We start from the raw sequence: 18,723 nt of genomic DNA, 5'->3' as shown, positions 1-18,723 counted from the left end.
TCACTACTGCACAGACTCTGGCTCCAAATGAATCACTACTGCGCAGAGTCTGGCTCAAATGAATCACTACTGCAGAGTCTGGCTCCAAATGAATCACTACTGCACAGAGTCTGGCTCCAAATGAATCACTACTGCACAGAGTCTGGCTCCAAATGAATCACTACTGCACAGAGTCTGGCTCAAATGAATCACTATTGCACAGAGTCTGGCTCAAATGAATCACTACTGCGCAGACTCAGGCTCCAAATGAATCACTACTGCACAGACTCTGGCTCCAAATGAATCACTACTCGCAGACTCAGCCTCCAAATGAATCACTACTGCACAGAGTCTGGCTCCAAATGAATCACTATTGCACAGAGTCTGGCTCTAAATGAATCACTACTGCACAGAGTCTGGCTCCAAATGAATCACTACTGCGCAGAGTCTGGCTCCAAATGAATCACTACTGCACAGACTCTGGCTCCAAATGAATCACTACTGCGCAGAGTCTGGCTCCAAATGAATCACTACTCCGCAGAGTCTGGCTCCAAATGAATCACTATTGCACAGAGTCTGGCTCTAAATGAATCACTACTGCGCAGACTCAGGCTCCAAACACTACTGCACAGACTCAGGCTCCAAATGAATCACTACTGCGCAGAGTCTGGCTCCAAATGAATCACTTCTGCACAGAGTCTGGCTCCAAATGAATCACTACTGCACAGAGTCTGGCTCCAAATGAATCACTACTGCACAGAGTCTGGCTCCAAATGAATCACTACTGCGCAGAGTCTGGCTCCAAATGAATCACTACTGCACAGAGTCTGGCTCCAAATGAATCACTACTGCATAGACTCCAAATGATGTCATCAGCACAAGATGGTAGCGGCTATGCTTGAAGCATTCTACAGTGAAGGATATGGAAGAGGATTAAGGCCAAGCAATAATAAAAAATAAAAAAAACATTTTGAGATTAAAGTCATTATAATATGAGATTAAAGTAATTAAATTTCAAGAAAAATGTCGAAATAAAATGTTGAAATTATGTTTTGAGATAAAACTCATTAAATTTCAAGAAAAATGTTGAAATAAAATGTTGAAATTATGTTTTGAGATAAAACTCATTAGATTTCAAGAAAAAAAGTTGAGATAAAATGTTGATAATAAACTCATTTAATTGTGAGAAAAAAAAGTCATTGTGTTTCGAGAAAAAAAACTTGTTACATTTCAAGAAAAAGGTCAAGGATAAACACACTGGTGTCATTCATATCATCTCGTTGGACAGAGTCAAATAGCGTCTGCAGTGGTTGGAGAGTAATGCACAGGGACGTAGCGTGTGATGTGATCGACTAGGGTTCGAAACTGTCTTCAGCCAAACTCGCTTTTCTTCCTTTTCTCATCACATATCACATCGGAAAAGTGGGTTCGAAATCACATAGGTGTTGTTAGCAATCACATTGCATGAACACATCATTTGTTTATCAAAATTTTTCCAAAATTCATAATATTGCATGTCAAACAACAGTGACATTTAAGGAAAGAAACAGATCTATTCAGATATTTCAGTGGTGATGCAATGGCATGCGGCAGAAAGAAGCTGTAATATCAGGCCAAAGTCAGCATGACTCAGACTCTACACACAATACACAAACATGAAACAAAACTGCATTATAAGGTTTAAGTAGATTTACTCATCCCATCCAAAATGTAGGTGTCTTGCTTTCTTTAATAGAACAGGAATTTCCTAAAACTGCGTTTCATTAAACATTTTTAGTTAAAATGAATAAATAAAATGATGAGTTTAGAATGACACATTGCCTTTCTTTATTGTGTGGTGAAGTGTATCCCATAGTGCCATCCAACCAGGGCTAAACCATATGCAGATACCATAACATATGGAAATGGTGATATTGTGTTTTTTGTGGAAGTGCAGAAGGCAGTGGTGCAAAGGTTTACAGTAAATGTACTTGATTACTTTAGTATCTTTTTGGCCTCTTTGCAACTGGATGGAATATCAATGATATTGCTCGACTGCATTTTTGAATAAAAGCATGTATTTTTAATCCACTATATTTCAGATGACCTTTACCAAAGTCCCTTTTAAGGAAAGTTTGTTCATTTAGCAGCCGTATTTGCCATCTGAATGGCAAAATCCTAAAATCTCTACAAAACCAGCAACACAATCTGACATGAACTGTATCATAAATGTTGTTTCTTATGCTCAAATAGTGTTAGAAAAAAATTCAGGTTGGTCCAGGCAATTCAGAAGTGCAGGCCTAAATGAGTGATGCATGGCACTTATTCTGCCATATCTGGCGTGGCACTTCCTCTTATGAATGCACCATCTTGGTATATCTGAATATATAATATGTCTACATTTACACTATAGATACTCTAACAGTTCTTCCTTCTGTTTTGGATAAGAAACAGGTAGCACGCTGATCTGCCAGACGTGGGTTCTTCTGAATTAGCAAATCTCTTAGATGAAAAGATGTCAGTTCCTTTTGAATTGAATCATTTTTCTTTTATATTTGCAACGTTGAAAGGTTGGTCTGCTATTAAAAGATTTCTTCATTATAAACGACCCTTATCTATTCTCTTCTCGCTGGGAGAAAATTCTGGTCTGTGTCCTAAAATGGGAGCATATTTTTCCTCATGAAAACAAGCTGGTGTAAATCATATATATGATCTATTCTACAAAGGTGAATTTATGACATTTGATAAGATTACGTCTCATTTTCATATTGCGCAAAAAGATTTTTATAAATATTTACAAGTTAGGCATTATGTTAGCACTAGGAATGGTGGACTCTCCATTGGAAATTACAACCATTTTCTTAAGAAATGTTTTTTTGAGTAATATTTAGATACAAAAAAAGTGTCTGAACTACAATGTTATATGAGCATAGGCAGAATAAGCTTACTGATCTTCAGAAATCTTGGAGTAAAAACACTGGGTATGATATTGATGCTGCTTCATGGTAAAACATTATTAAACTCCCAGTATCTATTTCTGTTTGCAATCAATTTAGAGAAATGCAGTTTTACATAGTACATCAAGCCTATGTGTCACCATATAGATACAGCAAATTTAACAAACAGATGTCAGCTAACTATATGAAGTGTAAAAATGTAATTTGTAAGGCCCTTTCAGATGTTTGCAGTTACAGTTAAAGCTTCACCTATTGTGTGTTTACTCTGAATTTTGCCTCCACCTTTACAGGAACATAAAGACATTATTCATCCTTTGTTGATGCTGGCAAGGAAAGCCATTATTATTCCATCTTATGGGTAAACTTATGTCATTTAACAGAATGTGGGAAGAACCATTGAGATCTTTGGGGGTTAGTGAAGATCCCAGCACGGTACCCGTAATATGAAAAAATGAAATATAAATCTACATACCCCTATTTATTTATCTAGTTATATAAATACGGTGATGTAAATTGGGCATGGTTGTTTTTGTTTTCCTCCATTATGAGTTACGGTGAATATTCTGCATGTATTTTCTTTTGATATGTTTTTGTTACTTTTATAATAGTTGTTATTATTATTGTTTTTTCTGTTGTGATCCTGATTTGTAATATGATTCGTGTGGTTGCAAGAGCTTTACTGAGGCTTGATTTATTGAGGTGTTCAAGTTCTTTTTTTGTTTGTTTTATGAAATACATGTTTTCCTCACAAACCAATGTTTCTTTTTTCTTTTTTAAAAGCCAGATTCTAAGCCTGGAGTGTTGCTGGATGTGTGGTTCTGTGCAGGTTCTCTGGCGGAAGGCATCTGAAGCTGAATCAGACTCTTCTGTAATTGGTATGTTACTCAGTGGATCACTTTGACTGATCCTGTCACATCTGCCCATGTTTCAAAGGGTAATTCTCCTTCCCTGACACACTTCTGTTCCTCTCACATATTTTGGCTGTGTCTAATACGCACTGGCCTAGCCTGTCAGACTTACTCGACTGCTTTTGGGAGCCGTGGCCAATCCCTGTGAGTGCTGAAGGAAAACATGTTCAACTGGACCGGATCGCACACAAGACAGCATGCACACAGAGACCTGCGCTGTCAAGATAAACAGATCCACTGCACACCAATACAAGAAGATTGAACACAACATCAGAGGTAAGTCAGCTGAATCTGGGGATCTGTCCATAAAGCCTGCTTTGCTTCCAGTATAACAAGAAATGAAGTTTCTGTTTTTGTAGGCTGGTGCTGCTCACTAGAGTTTATAACCGTGATATCAGAAATCATTATCACAGTTCTCAATTAAATCCATTTCATTGTTAGATGATTCATTCATTACGAGTATAAAATGAGTGTTAGGTTTCAAGTGTTTTTTTTGTTTGTTTGTTTGTTTGTTTGTTTGTTTTGGGTTTTTTTATATTTACAGTTGGACTGTCTGTTAGTGTTCTTCAGTCACAGTGTTGGTTTGGAGTCTACACTTCATCAGATCCATCAACTACCAGCACTGTACTCTTAAACGAGATACTCGACTTATAAAGAGAGCCATGCAAGAGTCTATAACTGAATAAGTAAGAAGTAGATGCAGTTTATGCGCTGTATGTTGAAACAGTAATTAGAACATCAGTAAAGGAACTCAACCAGACGTTGTTAAACCTGATTTTCAGCATTTTACAAGATTGACCTTTGTTGTGAGATGTGTCTGCACATCTAGTGCTGTGTGATTGAGCATTCATGACTAGGCACCTCCCTGTGAAAAGACCTGCTTTATGCTGGTTAATGTTGGTTTAGTGCTAGTGTTTAGTGTGATATCTATGCCTGCAATGCTCATGGAATTCTAAAACTACACTGTAAAACCCAAGTTAGGATAACTCAAACCATTTGATGAAACTTATTGTCTTAAAACTTTTAAGTTTTTAAATCTAACAATTATGAGTGTACTGAACTTATTTCAGTTGAGTTCACTAAAATAAGATATACATTGCAGTTAAGTAATTAAGTGATTAATTAAGTGCTGATTGAGCATTAGTGATGAACACCTGCTGTTAACAAACAGAATCACTGACAGAAAGAGAAACACAACAACTGACTTTAGACACATGCTTAGATGAAATCAACTGAAATAAAATACATTTAATCTCAAGATCTGATTAAACAACCCCACAAACAGCATCACCAGCTCCACTTATTAATAACCAGACTGACTTTATTTCTGTCAGACATCTACAGAAGATCTTATTGAGGATTAACTAAGGTTTAGATGTTGATTTATTGTTTCATTTGAAGTAACCATGTTAGAGATAAGTGTCTGCTTTAGTTGGGCTCTTGACCCTTGACTTCTGTGTTAGTAGTTTTGTTTCTTCTTTTTCTCTGGCTGTTGTAACCATGTGTTCTTTGAACATGTTTGTTACAGCTCAAAAGCCCAGAGGAAATGATCAGTAGTTGGTTGTTATATATTTATAATGACAATCATCTATTAGTGAGCTGATCTCATAGAGATTGAACATAGACTCATTGTGTCTAATTTCTGATTGAATGAACATATTGATTATATAGTTAAAGTGATTCTAAGAGCCGCTGTTTCTGTGATAGTCAGTTAATAGAAAGGACTTTCTAAACAGTTTGTCCACAAAAAGTTTTAATCTATGGTAGAAATTAAACTCACACAGACATCAACAATCAGCTTGTGAACCTCAACAATGGTGACCATCAAAAAATAAATTTAAAAAAAATCATGCAGCAATGCATGCTGGGAGCCATGGATGAGTTTTGTACTATGCTAGTACCCAGCATGCATTGCAAAATTACTATTATATTTTTTTAACTGACTATCCCAGAACCAGTGGCTCTTAGAATCGCTTTTACTATAATCAATACATTAATTTAACCAGAGGTTAGACACACAATGAGTTGTGTTTATTCTCAATGAGATCAGCTCAGTAATAGATGATTGTCATTATAAATATATAACAACCAACTACTGATCACTTCCTCTGGGCTTTTGAGTTGTAACAAATATGTTTGAAGAACACATGGTTACAACAACCAGAGAAAAAGAGAAAACAAAAAAAATACTGACACAGAAGTCAAGGGTCAAGAGCCCAACTAAAGCAGACACTGATCTCTAACATGGTTACTTCAAATGAAACAATAAATCAACATCTAAACCTTAGTTAATTCTCAATAAGATCTTCTGTAGATGTCTGACAGAAATAAAGTCAGTCTGGTTATTAATAAGTGGAGCTGGTGATGCTGTTTGTGGGGTTGTTTAATCAGATCTTGAGATTTAATGTATTTTATTTCAGTTGATTTCATCTAAGCATGTGTCTAAAGTCAGTTGTTGTTCTTGTGTTTCTCTTTCTGTCAGTGATTCTGTTTGTTAACAGCAGGTGTTCATCACTAATGCTCAATCAGCACTTAATTAATCACTTAATTACTTAACTGCAATGTATATCTTATTTTAGTGAACTCAACTGAAATAAGTTCAGAGTACTCATCACTATTAGTTTTAAAAAACTTAAATGTTTTAAGGCAATCAGTTTCCTCAAACTTTTGAGTTACCCTAACTTGTTGGGTTTTACAGTGTACTAGACACCGGAAATACTTCAGCAGCCACATTAGTTTTCCAAACCACAGCAGTGCCTGGCAGCCCGTAACCTGACCTAAACTGACCAGCGACCATATACATGCTTAGGAAGTCTGCGCTGGAGAGACCTATGTAAAGACAGAGAGAGAAAAAAAGGTGATGTTTACTTATTGAAATCAGATCTCCTATTAAGAGGTTTTAAGAACTGCATGTCGTTGAATTAAAAAAAAAATAATAATAAGTTATTGAAGGGGGCTGTGGGATTACAAATGTAAATATCTGTCTTAGATCTACTGAAAAACTAAGGTGAAGTACATTGTATTTAGCATGTAAAGGTCATCAGACAAATGATTCTCTCAAGAAAAGTTTGTAGCAAGAGGTTTCTGCCCGTTCCTGTTCTGTTTATTGTAAATCAAATGAGCCAGATTACTGTCTCTCACCTTGTGTCTTTAATGGCTCTTGCTGGCCTTGTCTCATTCTTTGACTAGTTATGCTGATTGGATTAGGACTGGTGAAACGGGGCAGGTTGCTATATCTGAATACTTTATTTGCATGCTTTGTTTAAGGTCATCTCCCCGGTGCTTTGTCTCCATTTCTAAGCACTGTCCCCTAAATGTATATAAAGTACACTGTATCACTGCCTTAGTCAGACTTTTGATGACTGCAGCACGTTCTCAATAAAGAGCTCTGCTGAAGATACCCAAGCGTCTCCTGGTCTTCGCTTCTGAGTTGCCAACAGGGGAAAGAAATTTAATTTCACTCTTCATCTTGATTTTATGTTTTTTTACATCTAGCATTTTAATGTCAATCAATAATAGCTCATTTAATACAACAATTAGCCCAGCGTCAGGGGCTGATGATTGTTCAACGCGTGGATATGTGATGTTTTCTAGGATGGCCCAGCTGGATGTGTTCTCTGAGCAGGAGCTGACCTGCTCCATCTGTCTGGATCTCTTCAGCGAGCCGGTCTCCACGCCATGCGGACACAACTTCTGCCAGGGCTGCATCGGGGGCTACTGGGCCTCCAGCTCCGTCTGCAGCTGCCCACTGTGCAAACGGGTGTTTGAGGAGCGTCCTGAGCTCAGCATAAACCGGGTGTTCGCACACATCGCCCAGAAATATAAAGAGATGCAATACGGCGGGCCTCCTCAACCGAAGCCAAGGCAAAATGCGGTTATTACCGGAGCTTCTCTGGATGATGCCGAGCAGATTTTATGTGACGTCTGCAGCGGGAAGAAAAAGAAAGCCGTGCGTTCCTGTCTTACGTGCACTGCGTCGTACTGCGAGCTTCACGTGGTGCCACATCAGCAGACGTCGTTCTACGCCTCGCATCGACTGCTGGATCCTCAGGAGGCCCTGCGAGGGCGCACCTGCCCGGAGCACCACCGGCTGCTGGAGGTGTACTGCCGCACGGATCAGAAGTGCATCTGTGCCATCTGCGTGCTGGAGGAGCACCGCACACACACCACAGTCTCAGTGCAGACAGAACGCTCCAGCAAACAGGTAATGTGCAAATATATGCTTTCGCTGCAGCTCCAAACTACAACGGCAAGAGACAAGAAGGGATAGATCATGCAAAAATGATGTTTTTACTCACCCTCAAGTTGTTCCAAACCTGTATGAGTTTCTTTCTTCTGTTGAACAGAATAATATTTAATTCTCTATTTAAATATAAAAATTAGGCCTGTCAGTTTAACGCGGTAACTTAATTAATTAGTTGTAAAAAAATAACGCGATCAAAATATTTTAATGCAGTGAACACACTGGCTCCGCCCCCAGACCTGTACATCATCTTACATTGAGTTGGCTGTTTACAAATATGATGCAGGGCAACAACTCCATTAATGCAGTTATGCCCTAAAATTCAAGATACTGGGGCAAAAAAATGCTCCTGTTTGAGTTTTTGTCTCATATTTATATCATATGATAAGTGATATCAAAGGAGCAGCGAGAGCAATGTACCACACGAGTGCTGTTTGTCCCGAATATAATGAGTGCAAATGTGATTTTACACAACAGTTCAGTAAATGAGTCAATATTGTGTGTTTTTGCTCAATTTTACCAACAGAAATATTACCTTTAAAGCCACAGCAGAACTGAGCGTCTCCGAGCAACACAGCGGTGTTTAGTTTCTGAACGAATCCTCAGTTTGAACGAATCGTGTGAATCAATGATTCAAAGACCCATTCATAAAGAGAGCCATTTACTGAATTCCTGACTGAATCAGCCGTTTGAACGAATCGAATGAATGAATGTCTCATAAAGACATTTACTGCCACCTTCTGGCAGATTTAGTTTCTTCTTTAGAGTTTCATTTCATTTATTAATAAATAAATAAACATTAAAGGGATAGTTAAATCAATTCTGTCATCATTTACTCACCCTCATGTGGTTTCAAACGTATGACTTACTTTCTTTTGTGGAACATAAAAGAAGGTATTTTGAAGACTGTTGGTAACAAAGCTGTTTTGGATACCAGTGACTTTCGTTGCATGAACAAAACATACTGAGATGTTTTTCAAATTATCTTCTTTCATGTTCCATAGTTTACATTAGGCTGTTTTTCAACAAAAGCAAGAATCTCTTACATGTTTGGAATGACATGAGGTTGAATATTTATTGCAGCAGAATTCGCAGAACTTTCATTTTTTGGTGAACTATCACTTTAACATTTCTGATCTATAGTTAGGAGCAGAGCACTAAAGGTGCTAAAACACCTATTGTTTTTCTTAGTGTTCTTTTTATCATTGTATTTGCTGGTGTTGTCCTTTTTAGTTGGCACTTGCTGTAGCAAAGCATCACTGTTATCATCTCATATTCTTCTTCTGGACAAAACTTTGGCACCTTACTCATCCCACACCATTGAGTTATGATTTTGTTTAAGCAATCAAGTGTAAAAAAAATTGTGTGAAACAATATCATAGGGATTGGTCAAATCCTAGTGACCAACCACATAGACTTACACTGAAAAAAGCATCAAGAGGAATATCTGTGGATCAGAACATTGTAAAGACAGATGGGCTCTTTTGACTGCCATGTAATATTTAAATAGCACCCAACCATAAAGAGATTCCTAGCAAACATATAGAAAAATGACCCAGCTGTATCTTGGCAGCCTTTGAGGCCTTTCAGGGCCGCAGCCATATTTCAGCAGCATCACAGAGACATGGGGTAGACTATATAATATATGATAGATATTTAGTCCTTCGGAGGGGAAAAAAACACTGAGGGAAAGAGAGATTTTAGATCTAAGAGACTTTTTTTTCTCTCTCACCTCATAGAGACTCCTGGGAAAAACAGAACTGGACCTTCAGACTTGTATTGACAAAAGAAATGCCCAGCTGACTGAGCTGAAGAGCAAACTACACGCCTTGCAGGTATTTTAAAACTCTAGTCAAGCTTTACTGTCACTGCACAGTTTGCAGCAAACAAGGCGAACTAAACATATACACATGTGTAATTGTCTTTTGAGTGTGTAAGCTATGTGTTTGACAGAGTTACGCTCAGGCTGAGCTGTCCGAGGTGGAGCAGGTCCTGTCTGACGTCACACTCTCAGTTAATCGCATCCGCAGCGAGCTGGGGGGCGGGATTGAGGAGAAGAGAGAGGCTGTGATTGGACGAGGACAAAGCATCGTCACGCAGCTTGAGTCAAAGTTAGCTCAGCTGCAGGAGCGCAGAGGCCGACTAGAGGCACAGGCTGTTTCAGACGACCATATCGCCTTCCTTCAGGTGCAAAGACACAGTCCTACGACAAACACCCCAGATTCTGTGTGTGTTTTATCTCTTCTGTTATTACTATTTCAAGCACATCCAGTTCTCACTCAAGGCATCAAACACTGAATTACGGTCAAGTGCCTTGCATGTCACGATTAAGACACTATGCTTCATCCACAAACTAACTCCATACATTGTTTTATGCTTCTCTTATAATTTTTCTGGCTAAAACATCTCCACAAATGTGTTTATTGTAGAATAAAATAGATTACATATTTAATTCTTTGGATACATCTGTAAAAGTAAAAAGTTTGATCAAACCCTAACCTAACCTCACTCGTACAGTAAATCTAGCCTCACAGAACAAGCAGATAAAAATACGGACACAGTCTTTTATTGCACAAAGTGACAACAAAAGTACAAGCAACACATGCATTTCAAACCTTCTGATGCCATACAATATCTTAATGTGAGAAACTTAAAGTGAAGGTTTGAGCTGCTGAAAATGTTCACGCTCGATTAATGCAGTCACATCTCATTCAAAAGTTAAAGATAAATCTGATGCAATTGGTCACAAGACACATGAGAGTCGATGGCATTTTACAGTCAAAGCTGACATAACGCTTCTTTAGCCATAATTTCTGAATGTGTGGAGGACTGATCATTACAGTGGATGGAGACAGGGTCATTTTGGGGTATTTTCCTCAAACGCAGTGGCGTTCCTAGTTCTTATATATAAATATGCCAAGGGGTACCTTTAGGGTCTTAACAGTGTCTGTGCAGTCAGGATCACTGGGGGAAGGCATATTTAGATAGACAGATCTATCTGTGCTTTGGTGAACTGTGTCCAGATCAGGGTCAGGGTCAACACAAGGTCTGTCCAAGCACTGAAAAAAAAAAGAAGCTTCTTTACCTATTGTGTTATGATTTAGTTGATGACATTTTTGGTTTCTTGGAAAAGCAAGAATCTAGACTGGAACTCGTCAGTAAAGAAACAGAACAATGACTTGACTATATACATTAGACTAGACCTGAAAAATCATTTAAGACAGGACACAGGACATGTCCGAAACCACAGGGCTTCACAAGATATAAAATGATCACACTACACTAAAGCAATTTTTACTTTGCTTGACTTTTTAAAAAGTGTATGTGGTGCTACTCTGAGAATAATTATCTAGGGCAGAAAGGCGGACGAATGAGAGGCAAAGGGGACCTACAAAGATCTTTATCTGGGCCCGGCAGAGACAGCATGTGCTAAATAAGCGTCATCACTGTACACTTTAATAATGCCCCGTCACCCTCCACACTAACGTTATAACTGTGTCCTCTGGAGCTAGATCAAAGTCCTGCAGAAGCCACAGATCGTGGATGATGAAGCAGATACTCGCTCAGTCTCATTACTACACTCAGCATAAGGCGTTCATGCAGTGTTTTATCTTCATCATGTTCTGTTTTTCTGATGGCAGAGTTTTGAGGAAGCCAACAGTCCCCTGCAGGACTCAGATATGGATATGCGTGAGGTGGATGAGCTGACTCTGCGCTTCTCACTTGGGGACGTGAAAGCAGCTTTAGGAGAGATCCGGGAAAGACTGGATGACATACGCTGTGGGGAAGTGCATTACCGACACTCCGGTGAGAAGCTGCTGTGTGACAGAATGACAAACACTTGATAATACTGTTCCGTCATTAATCAATAACTACACAGGAACAAATGAGTAACACTCTAACTAAGATTAACTAAGAAGAAACTCTGTGTGTGGTTTCTGTGACAGTGTCATCGTTAGCAGAGAGTGAGAGTATGATGAGCGTTCGATCGATGCGGAGGAAGGAGTGGTCACTGAAAGGTAAAGAAACACACTCTGACTCGTCTGCACTACCTCTAGAAGAAACATTCGTGATCTTCCTCTAACATCTTTCATTTTGTGTTTTACAGACCTACGGAAATTAAAAATAGGTATGTGTGTGTTTTAAGACACCTGTACTTTTTTTTGTTCTATGTCTTTCTTTTAAAAGAGCTCACGCTGCAGATATGTTTTAGATGTTGGATTTTGAGGATGTAGGACAATCAGGCTGAGCGCTTTTTCTTTTCATTACATTACTCGATGACGAAGAAATGCGGCATGTTATGTGAACATTGTCTGCTTCCGGTTGTTTGAGTTACGCTCATGGATTATAATCGTGTAGATGAAATGGATAGAGATATCATGGAAACAGATTCTTATGCTCTTTAGTAATGATTATGTCTACAGGCATAATCAGTTGCACGGCAAAGGAAACCAGAGGTGTCCCAATTTTGTACTTTTCTGTTCTAAGTGTACTTCAAATATCCTGATGATGCAGTTAATTAACTGAAAAAAATGTGTAATGCATTCAGCTGTCACAGCTTTACTTTATTAGACAGAGTACAAGCATAGTATAAGTGCATGGTTTATAGAGCATCATTTGGGACACAACACAGGGTTATGTCTTGTCAAGTCACCTTTATTTCTATAGTGCTTTATACAATACAGATTGTGTCAAAGCAACTTTACAGGATTAAACAGGAAAAAAGTGTGTTGATAATGCAGGAGGACAATAGAAAACAGTCAGTTTTTCAGTTAAAGGCATCACTGAAATATGTGCTGTCACTGTCCAGCTCGGTTCAGTTTAAATAGTATCTGTGCAATCAAGTGGACGATATCGCTGGAAATTTTGAGCAAATTTCATATACATACTATCATGCTAACTGAATTAATTTTATCTGATATATATATATAGAGAGAGAGAGAGAGAGAGAGAGAGAGAGAGTTCAATTTAATTCACTGTTGATTCAGTTAAATTCAGTAACTCAGTGTTGCAAATATAGTTGTTTTGTGTTTGTTGTGTTATTGAGAGGACAGTCCACAGCCCATCCGAGTATTTTATGCACTCTTTAACAAAACACACACAAGTCAAGTCACCTTTATTTATATAGCGCTTTTACAATACAGATTGTGTCAAAGCACTTAACAGCATCAAATTAGAGGATAGAGTGTCAGTAATGTATAATGATAAGATTAAACACTCAATTTTTAGTTAAAGGCATTTCATTATTGAATTCAGAGATTGTTTGGATGACATATTAATATTTTTGTTGTTGTTTAGATGACACACACACATACAAAAGGCAATAACTTGAATAATAGGAGGTGTACCATTGTTTCTCTACAGAAGTCTATTTTCAATATTAATATTTAATTATTAAATTGTTTATCTTCATTCGTCAATACTATCCAAATAAAGTTCCAGTATTGAAGAGCTCACATATGTTGATTTTAAAAGGTTTTGCGTAACATCCGATCTATGATTTAGATCAGTCCTTTAATATATAATTTATTCTGTCTTTTAGGCCACAAAAAGGTTAAAACCTATCTTGGTGAGTATTCTTGACTCCTGTTGCATTTCCTTCATAGCCTCATTTTCTATAATATACTGTATGTTATGTGCATGTTAAGCAAAGTCACGCCGGTTGTCTATTTAGTTCTTGTTTAAAGCTCTGAAACTGTATGATTAGTGAATTGGAGCGCTGATGAGATGTGTGTGTGGTTTCAGAGGAGGTAACGCTGAATCCGACCACAGCGTACCCGTTCCTGATCCTGTCGGACGACCGCAAGCAGCTGAAGCGTGGCGAGAAGCTGCAGTTCTACAGGAACAACTCGCAGCGCTTCGATGTTTGGTCCTGTGTGCTCGCCAAAGACGGCTACGAATCCGGAAGACACTACTGGGAGGTAATGCTTTAGACCAGGCCTTCTCAAAGTCTACATAATCACAAGTCTCCAAATCTGAATTTTCATCGATGTCAAAGGTCCGGAACAATTGATTTAATAAACATGCATAACAAATCAACACAATCTTTTAATAAAATAAAGTGACTTTTGCATTCAAAATACATTAACAAGTGGCAAAACAATTAATGTAAGTGTCAGCAATAGAGTTCGATCAGTCTGGGGTTTACTCTGGCCGATGCTGATATTCAGAAATCAGGGCAACCGATGGCCAATATATATGATGCTGATTTTCAAGGTCAAGTGTGTGTGTGGAGTGTGCAGCTGAACCGTAGCGATCACTGCAGGACAGATGGAGGCGCCGGTGCGCTCACTTGGTCACTCTAATGACCATATAATGACCAAAGAAAATACTCATATTACACAGCGGTGAAGTGTCGCCCGGTTATCACTGGATGTTATGACAACAATGTCACACAAGAAGACTTTAAATATCTCACCTTCGCTTTCATTAGCTTTCACTAACCAAATGATTTACAAGTTTAACATGCGTTTATCAAAGTAGGAAATATAATTCGTGTTCTTGAAATATGAATCAGAGGCGGGTCCGGGTCCGGACTTTGAGAAGCGCTGCTTTAGACACTAATGCGCACACAAACTCTGCATTTCTTTTTACATAAATCTGAATAAGTCATGTTTTCAGCACTGAAGTTGTAAATGTCACGCTTTCAGGTCAGTGTTGGTGAGAATAAGGACTGGAAGCTGGGAGTGGTGCGAGAGACGGCCCCGAGGAAGGGTCTGTTTGACATGACCCCTGCTATCGGCTACTACGCGCTGTGGTGGAGCGGCAACCATTTACGCGCTCTGACCGCGCCGCCCCTCGCTAAGGTCAAAGTCACGGGTCACCTGCGCCGTATAGGCGTCTATCTGGACTGTGAGGAGGGTCAGCTGGTCTTCTTCAATGCCAAGACAGGATCTGAGGTGTATTCATTCACGGTGGCGTTCTCGGAGAAACTGTTCCCGCTGTTCGGCACGGGCGATAAAGATGTGCCGCTGATGCTGATGTCTCCGTTTGCCAGCCTCCCAGAATGAGAATGTGTGAAGAGCAAAGGCTGCTCATCTTTGCAGGGAATGAGTTCAGGACAATGGAAAGAGAGTCGGTTTACCTGCTCGGGGTTTATGGAAAGCACAAACTATGAAGTGAAATGAAGTTGAAATCACAAACTCGCCACAGCGGATCAGCTTAAAAGTTTGGAATCACTAAGACATTTTCATTTAATTATGTTTTGAATGATGGCATCAGTGAAATAATGCAAGTGTTGGGTTACCACAGCACAAAAAAAAGAAGAAAAAAGAACCATAAAGTGTTTCATTCACATGTCAAGGCCGGAACACACCAAGCCGACTTCAAAGAACTAGCGCACAGACTTCAGCCGACGGCAAACTAACACGTGCGTTCTGCGCATGCGTGAGAGGAATTAACTGTCTATAAGCAGCTATCAATAGTATTCCTCACTCAAAAGGAGAAATCAAAACAAAGATATACGAGATAAAAACGTAAACAAATCAGAGCTTGCTTACCATTTTGAATATCAGTAACATTGATAACTTTAATCATTTTAAGCAGCTCATGTTGTCATGAAAACATTGGGGTATTAGAATGATTGGGAAAGATCACGTAACATTTAAACAGCCTTCTGTCTGTACCGCCTTCGTTTACGAGCTCGTTTTCATCACTTTCACTGACTCGTTCGCTAAACTGAACATCCAATCAGAGCTCTCCCTGTCGCCGACGGCCCGATTAGGAACACACCAAACAAATTAGCCGACCGTCGGCTTGGTGTGTCCCGGCCTTCAGTAATATACCTACATCCTTTCCATTTTAAATATTTTAAATAATCATAACATTATCTTATTTAAATGCATCAATCGCCGTGTCAACTGTATTACATCCCAGCAATGAATTCTAAAGGAAGATCCATTGGAAATGTCATTAAACCTTCATTTTGTTTACAGAATTATGGCGCAAGGTTTACTAAATTGAAAAGGTATTATGTGATATTTTTGTTTTCATTCGGTAGGCTAATTAATTTAATTTACTTAAGAGTTTTTAGTAAACTAAACAGTAATTTAATATTGGATTTTCATTGCAAAAAAGGCTACTGTTTCCTTATCTGTTTTAATATTGTTTTATAAATATTGTATTTTTATTGTTATGTTCATTTATTTTTCATTTAATACATTGTGTGTCTAGAGATTGGCAATATTTAATAGCAGACTAATATAATTTAGTGGAGTGGTCACTGAATGCATTTGCTTGACAGAGTGAATACAGATTTTTGTTTGTTTACCGTAAGATCTCGTCTAGGGTCCCGACATGGTCATAAACAGCCCTGTTTCTCACCGAATGATGTTTTATTAACAAGGTTCGGGAGGAGCGTGTCAGATACTTAGCCTAATTAACGCAAGAGGAGTGCACTCAAATTAGTCAACACCAATAGGTATTCTGGGTTCGGGCCATTCCCGAGCTCGGAGCCCTTCCCCGGACAGCACGCCAAATATGCATTACTATACTCCAGATTGTTATATGTAAGTGTGAACTCGTGAAACATACTTGTGACTATCCTAACCAGTGTCTTGAGAAAGAAAGAAAACTGTAATTCTCTTTGCCAGCACAGAGAGAGCTGAACATGCGAGAGTCCTCTAGTTAGATGCTGTAGATTTGCACTAAACACCAGTCTTATTTGCAAGAGTGAAGAGAAGATATGGTATGCTGACTTTATTGCACAATCTTAAAGCAGAGCCATATCCTACACGAGGCAAATATGAAGGCTGGAATGCACAGTTATTATAGATGAATGAATCAGAGTTTGAGGTCTTGTGGGAAGAGTTTGATTGTAAGTTTGATGAGGAGCACCATAATCCAGCAATAAATAGAGGGTATGAACAATAGCATCTATTTGAAATGGAATATTTGTAATCTTATCAGTGTCTTGTACCCAATTTAATGCAATCTTGGTGAAAGAAAAGTTGTACTTTCCTTCAGAAATGAATGTTATATATGAATATTTATAGGAGCAGTGACACAAAGGAAATTTCCATGACAGTTTCCCCCAAATTCTAACTTAAAATAAATGAATAAATAATTTAATGTCTCCAGATGTCTCTTGTATTTATTTATTATTTTTAATTATTTGTCATTTAATTCAGCATGAATTATATTCAGTTCATGCTAAATAAAATGACAAATCATTGAAAACATACATCTGATTTATATTTGTGTGTGGTTCCCCACAAAGATGGCAATATCCAGAATGTCCTTGTGTCCTTGTCCATGAGGAAAACAGCTTATAAATCACACAGAATTAAGTTTTGTGAACATCTAAAAATTCTGAAAGTTTTGTGTTTGGTGTAGGCTTAGGGTAATAGGATAGAACATACAGCTTGTACAGTAGAAAAACCATGAAAGAATAATAAGGATTATGTCTCATACCTGGCAGAAGTGTGAAAGGTTCTGGTTCCTTAAACTAGTTTGTCATGCATTTCTTTATTTCAACACATTTACAGGTAAATCCTAGTATTTTAAATTTGCGATTAATCATGATTAATCACAGTCCGTGACTGTGATTAACACGATTAAATGTTTTAATCGATTGACAGCACTAATATAAATATATTATTCTTTTATCATTATTCTTTTGTTTTTATTCAGCCATTATCAGCCTTTATACTGGCAATAAAACGTTTACCAAGCCACATCGCTTCAATCCCAGTATACCAACTATTATCAAAAGTATTTCTAAATAAATACAACAAAACATTTCTTGCGATCTTACGTGAAGTATTATGACAAAATGCATTATGAAGAAGAATTGGACCTGTTCTGCAGGTGCATTAGAGCTAATATTAGCATCATGCTTCATAAGACAATTTATGAGATTAATAGCACACTTTCACTCAGAACTCACTTCAAACCACCATCGAGTGTTTGTAATAACTTCCTTTATGATCACATGTGATACATTCCAAGTATAATACACATTAGTAAAAGGATCTATTTTCATTTTTATTTGTCAATATACACTTTGGGCGGCCACGGTACATTCAAAAAAAAAAGTAGCCCAAAAAACTGCAGCCCACGGCTCTGTAATTTTTTCCCACGATTGTATTTTCAAAAGAGCCCACTTGTGCGGCTACCCTGGCCAGTGGCGCCTGCAGGTGTGCGGCTGCACGCACTGTGCGTACCATGAGCGCTCAGACTGTCCTGAGATTTGCCCCGCAAACATTTCAGCAGTAAATTATAGGCCCGTTTGTCCTGTATTTCTGTCGACTGAACCAGCCATGCCATTAATAATGAATGTATCAGTCTTTTGCATGCCAAAGTCAATTTCTGCTTATAAACATTGCGTCAAATAGAAAGAGAAAATCGTGCTACACGCACTTTCATGAGATTGGGTTTAGACTACAACAATTAATTTGTAGCCTATTTTCAAAAATGGGAATACAACGAATTCATGACAATGTTTTACATTCAAGCTACCCATAAAATTTATAGTGAAAGTTCTTTAAAATCATCTGGAATGCAATAAAGTAACTTTTAAAGCTGTTTTGCTGCATGCATAAAAAAATAGGCTAATAAATAATTCACATATCAGACAAAATTTAAATTTTAAGCAATTCAGAGCAGAGCAACATAAAAATCAGAAAAAACATAATCGGGCCTTTTTTAGGCTTTTTCT

At 38.2% G+C, this 18,723-nt stretch overlaps 1 protein-coding gene across 2 annotated transcripts; it reads left to right on the top strand.

Annotated features, from left to right (window-relative positions):
• The first annotated feature begins 4,021 nt into the window (after positions 1-4,021).
• LOC131525822 (E3 ubiquitin-protein ligase TRIM39-like) lies at positions 4,022-17,139 on the top strand. Of its 2 annotated transcripts, none has more exons than XM_058753776.1 (10): positions 4,022-4,099; positions 7,418-8,027; positions 9,806-9,901; positions 10,020-10,253; positions 11,708-11,873; positions 12,014-12,085; positions 12,175-12,195; positions 13,609-13,635; positions 13,812-13,987; positions 14,717-17,139. In XM_058753776.1, the coding sequence occupies exons 2-10, from the start codon at positions 7,419-7,421 to the stop codon at positions 15,074-15,076; spliced, it is 1,761 nt and encodes a 586-aa protein (XP_058609759.1). In that variant the 5' UTR covers positions 4,022-4,099; position 7,418; the 3' UTR covers positions 15,077-17,139. The 2 variants fall into 2 exon arrangements, with proteins under 2 accessions (XP_058609759.1, XP_058609758.1); XM_058753775.1 differs by lacking the exon at positions 4,022-4,099 and adding an exon at positions 6,441-6,680.
• Positions 17,140-18,723: the final 1,584 nt, after the last annotated feature.

The sequence above is a fragment of the Onychostoma macrolepis genome, chromosome 19, assembly GCF_012432095.1.
Source record: "Onychostoma macrolepis isolate SWU-2019 chromosome 19, ASM1243209v1, whole genome shotgun sequence".
Classification (NCBI taxonomy): domain Eukaryota; kingdom Metazoa; phylum Chordata; class Actinopteri; order Cypriniformes; family Cyprinidae; genus Onychostoma; species Onychostoma macrolepis.
This window is presented reverse-complemented; position numbering and strand designations above follow the sequence as displayed.

Bases quoted from the DNA above. Each gene is read 5' to 3' on its own strand.
- LOC131525822 (XM_058753776.1), top strand. From the start codon at position 7,419: ATGGCCCAGCTGGATGTGTTCTCTGAGCAGGAGCTGACCTGCTCCATC. The intron at 8,028-9,805 runs GTAATGTGCAAA...CTCACCTCATAG, and splicing joins CAGAACGCTCCAGCAAACAG to AGACTCCTGGGAAAAACAGA. The intron at 11,874-12,013 runs GTGAGAAGCTGC...TTTCTGTGACAG, and splicing joins AGTGCATTACCGACACTCCG to TGTCATCGTTAGCAGAGAGT.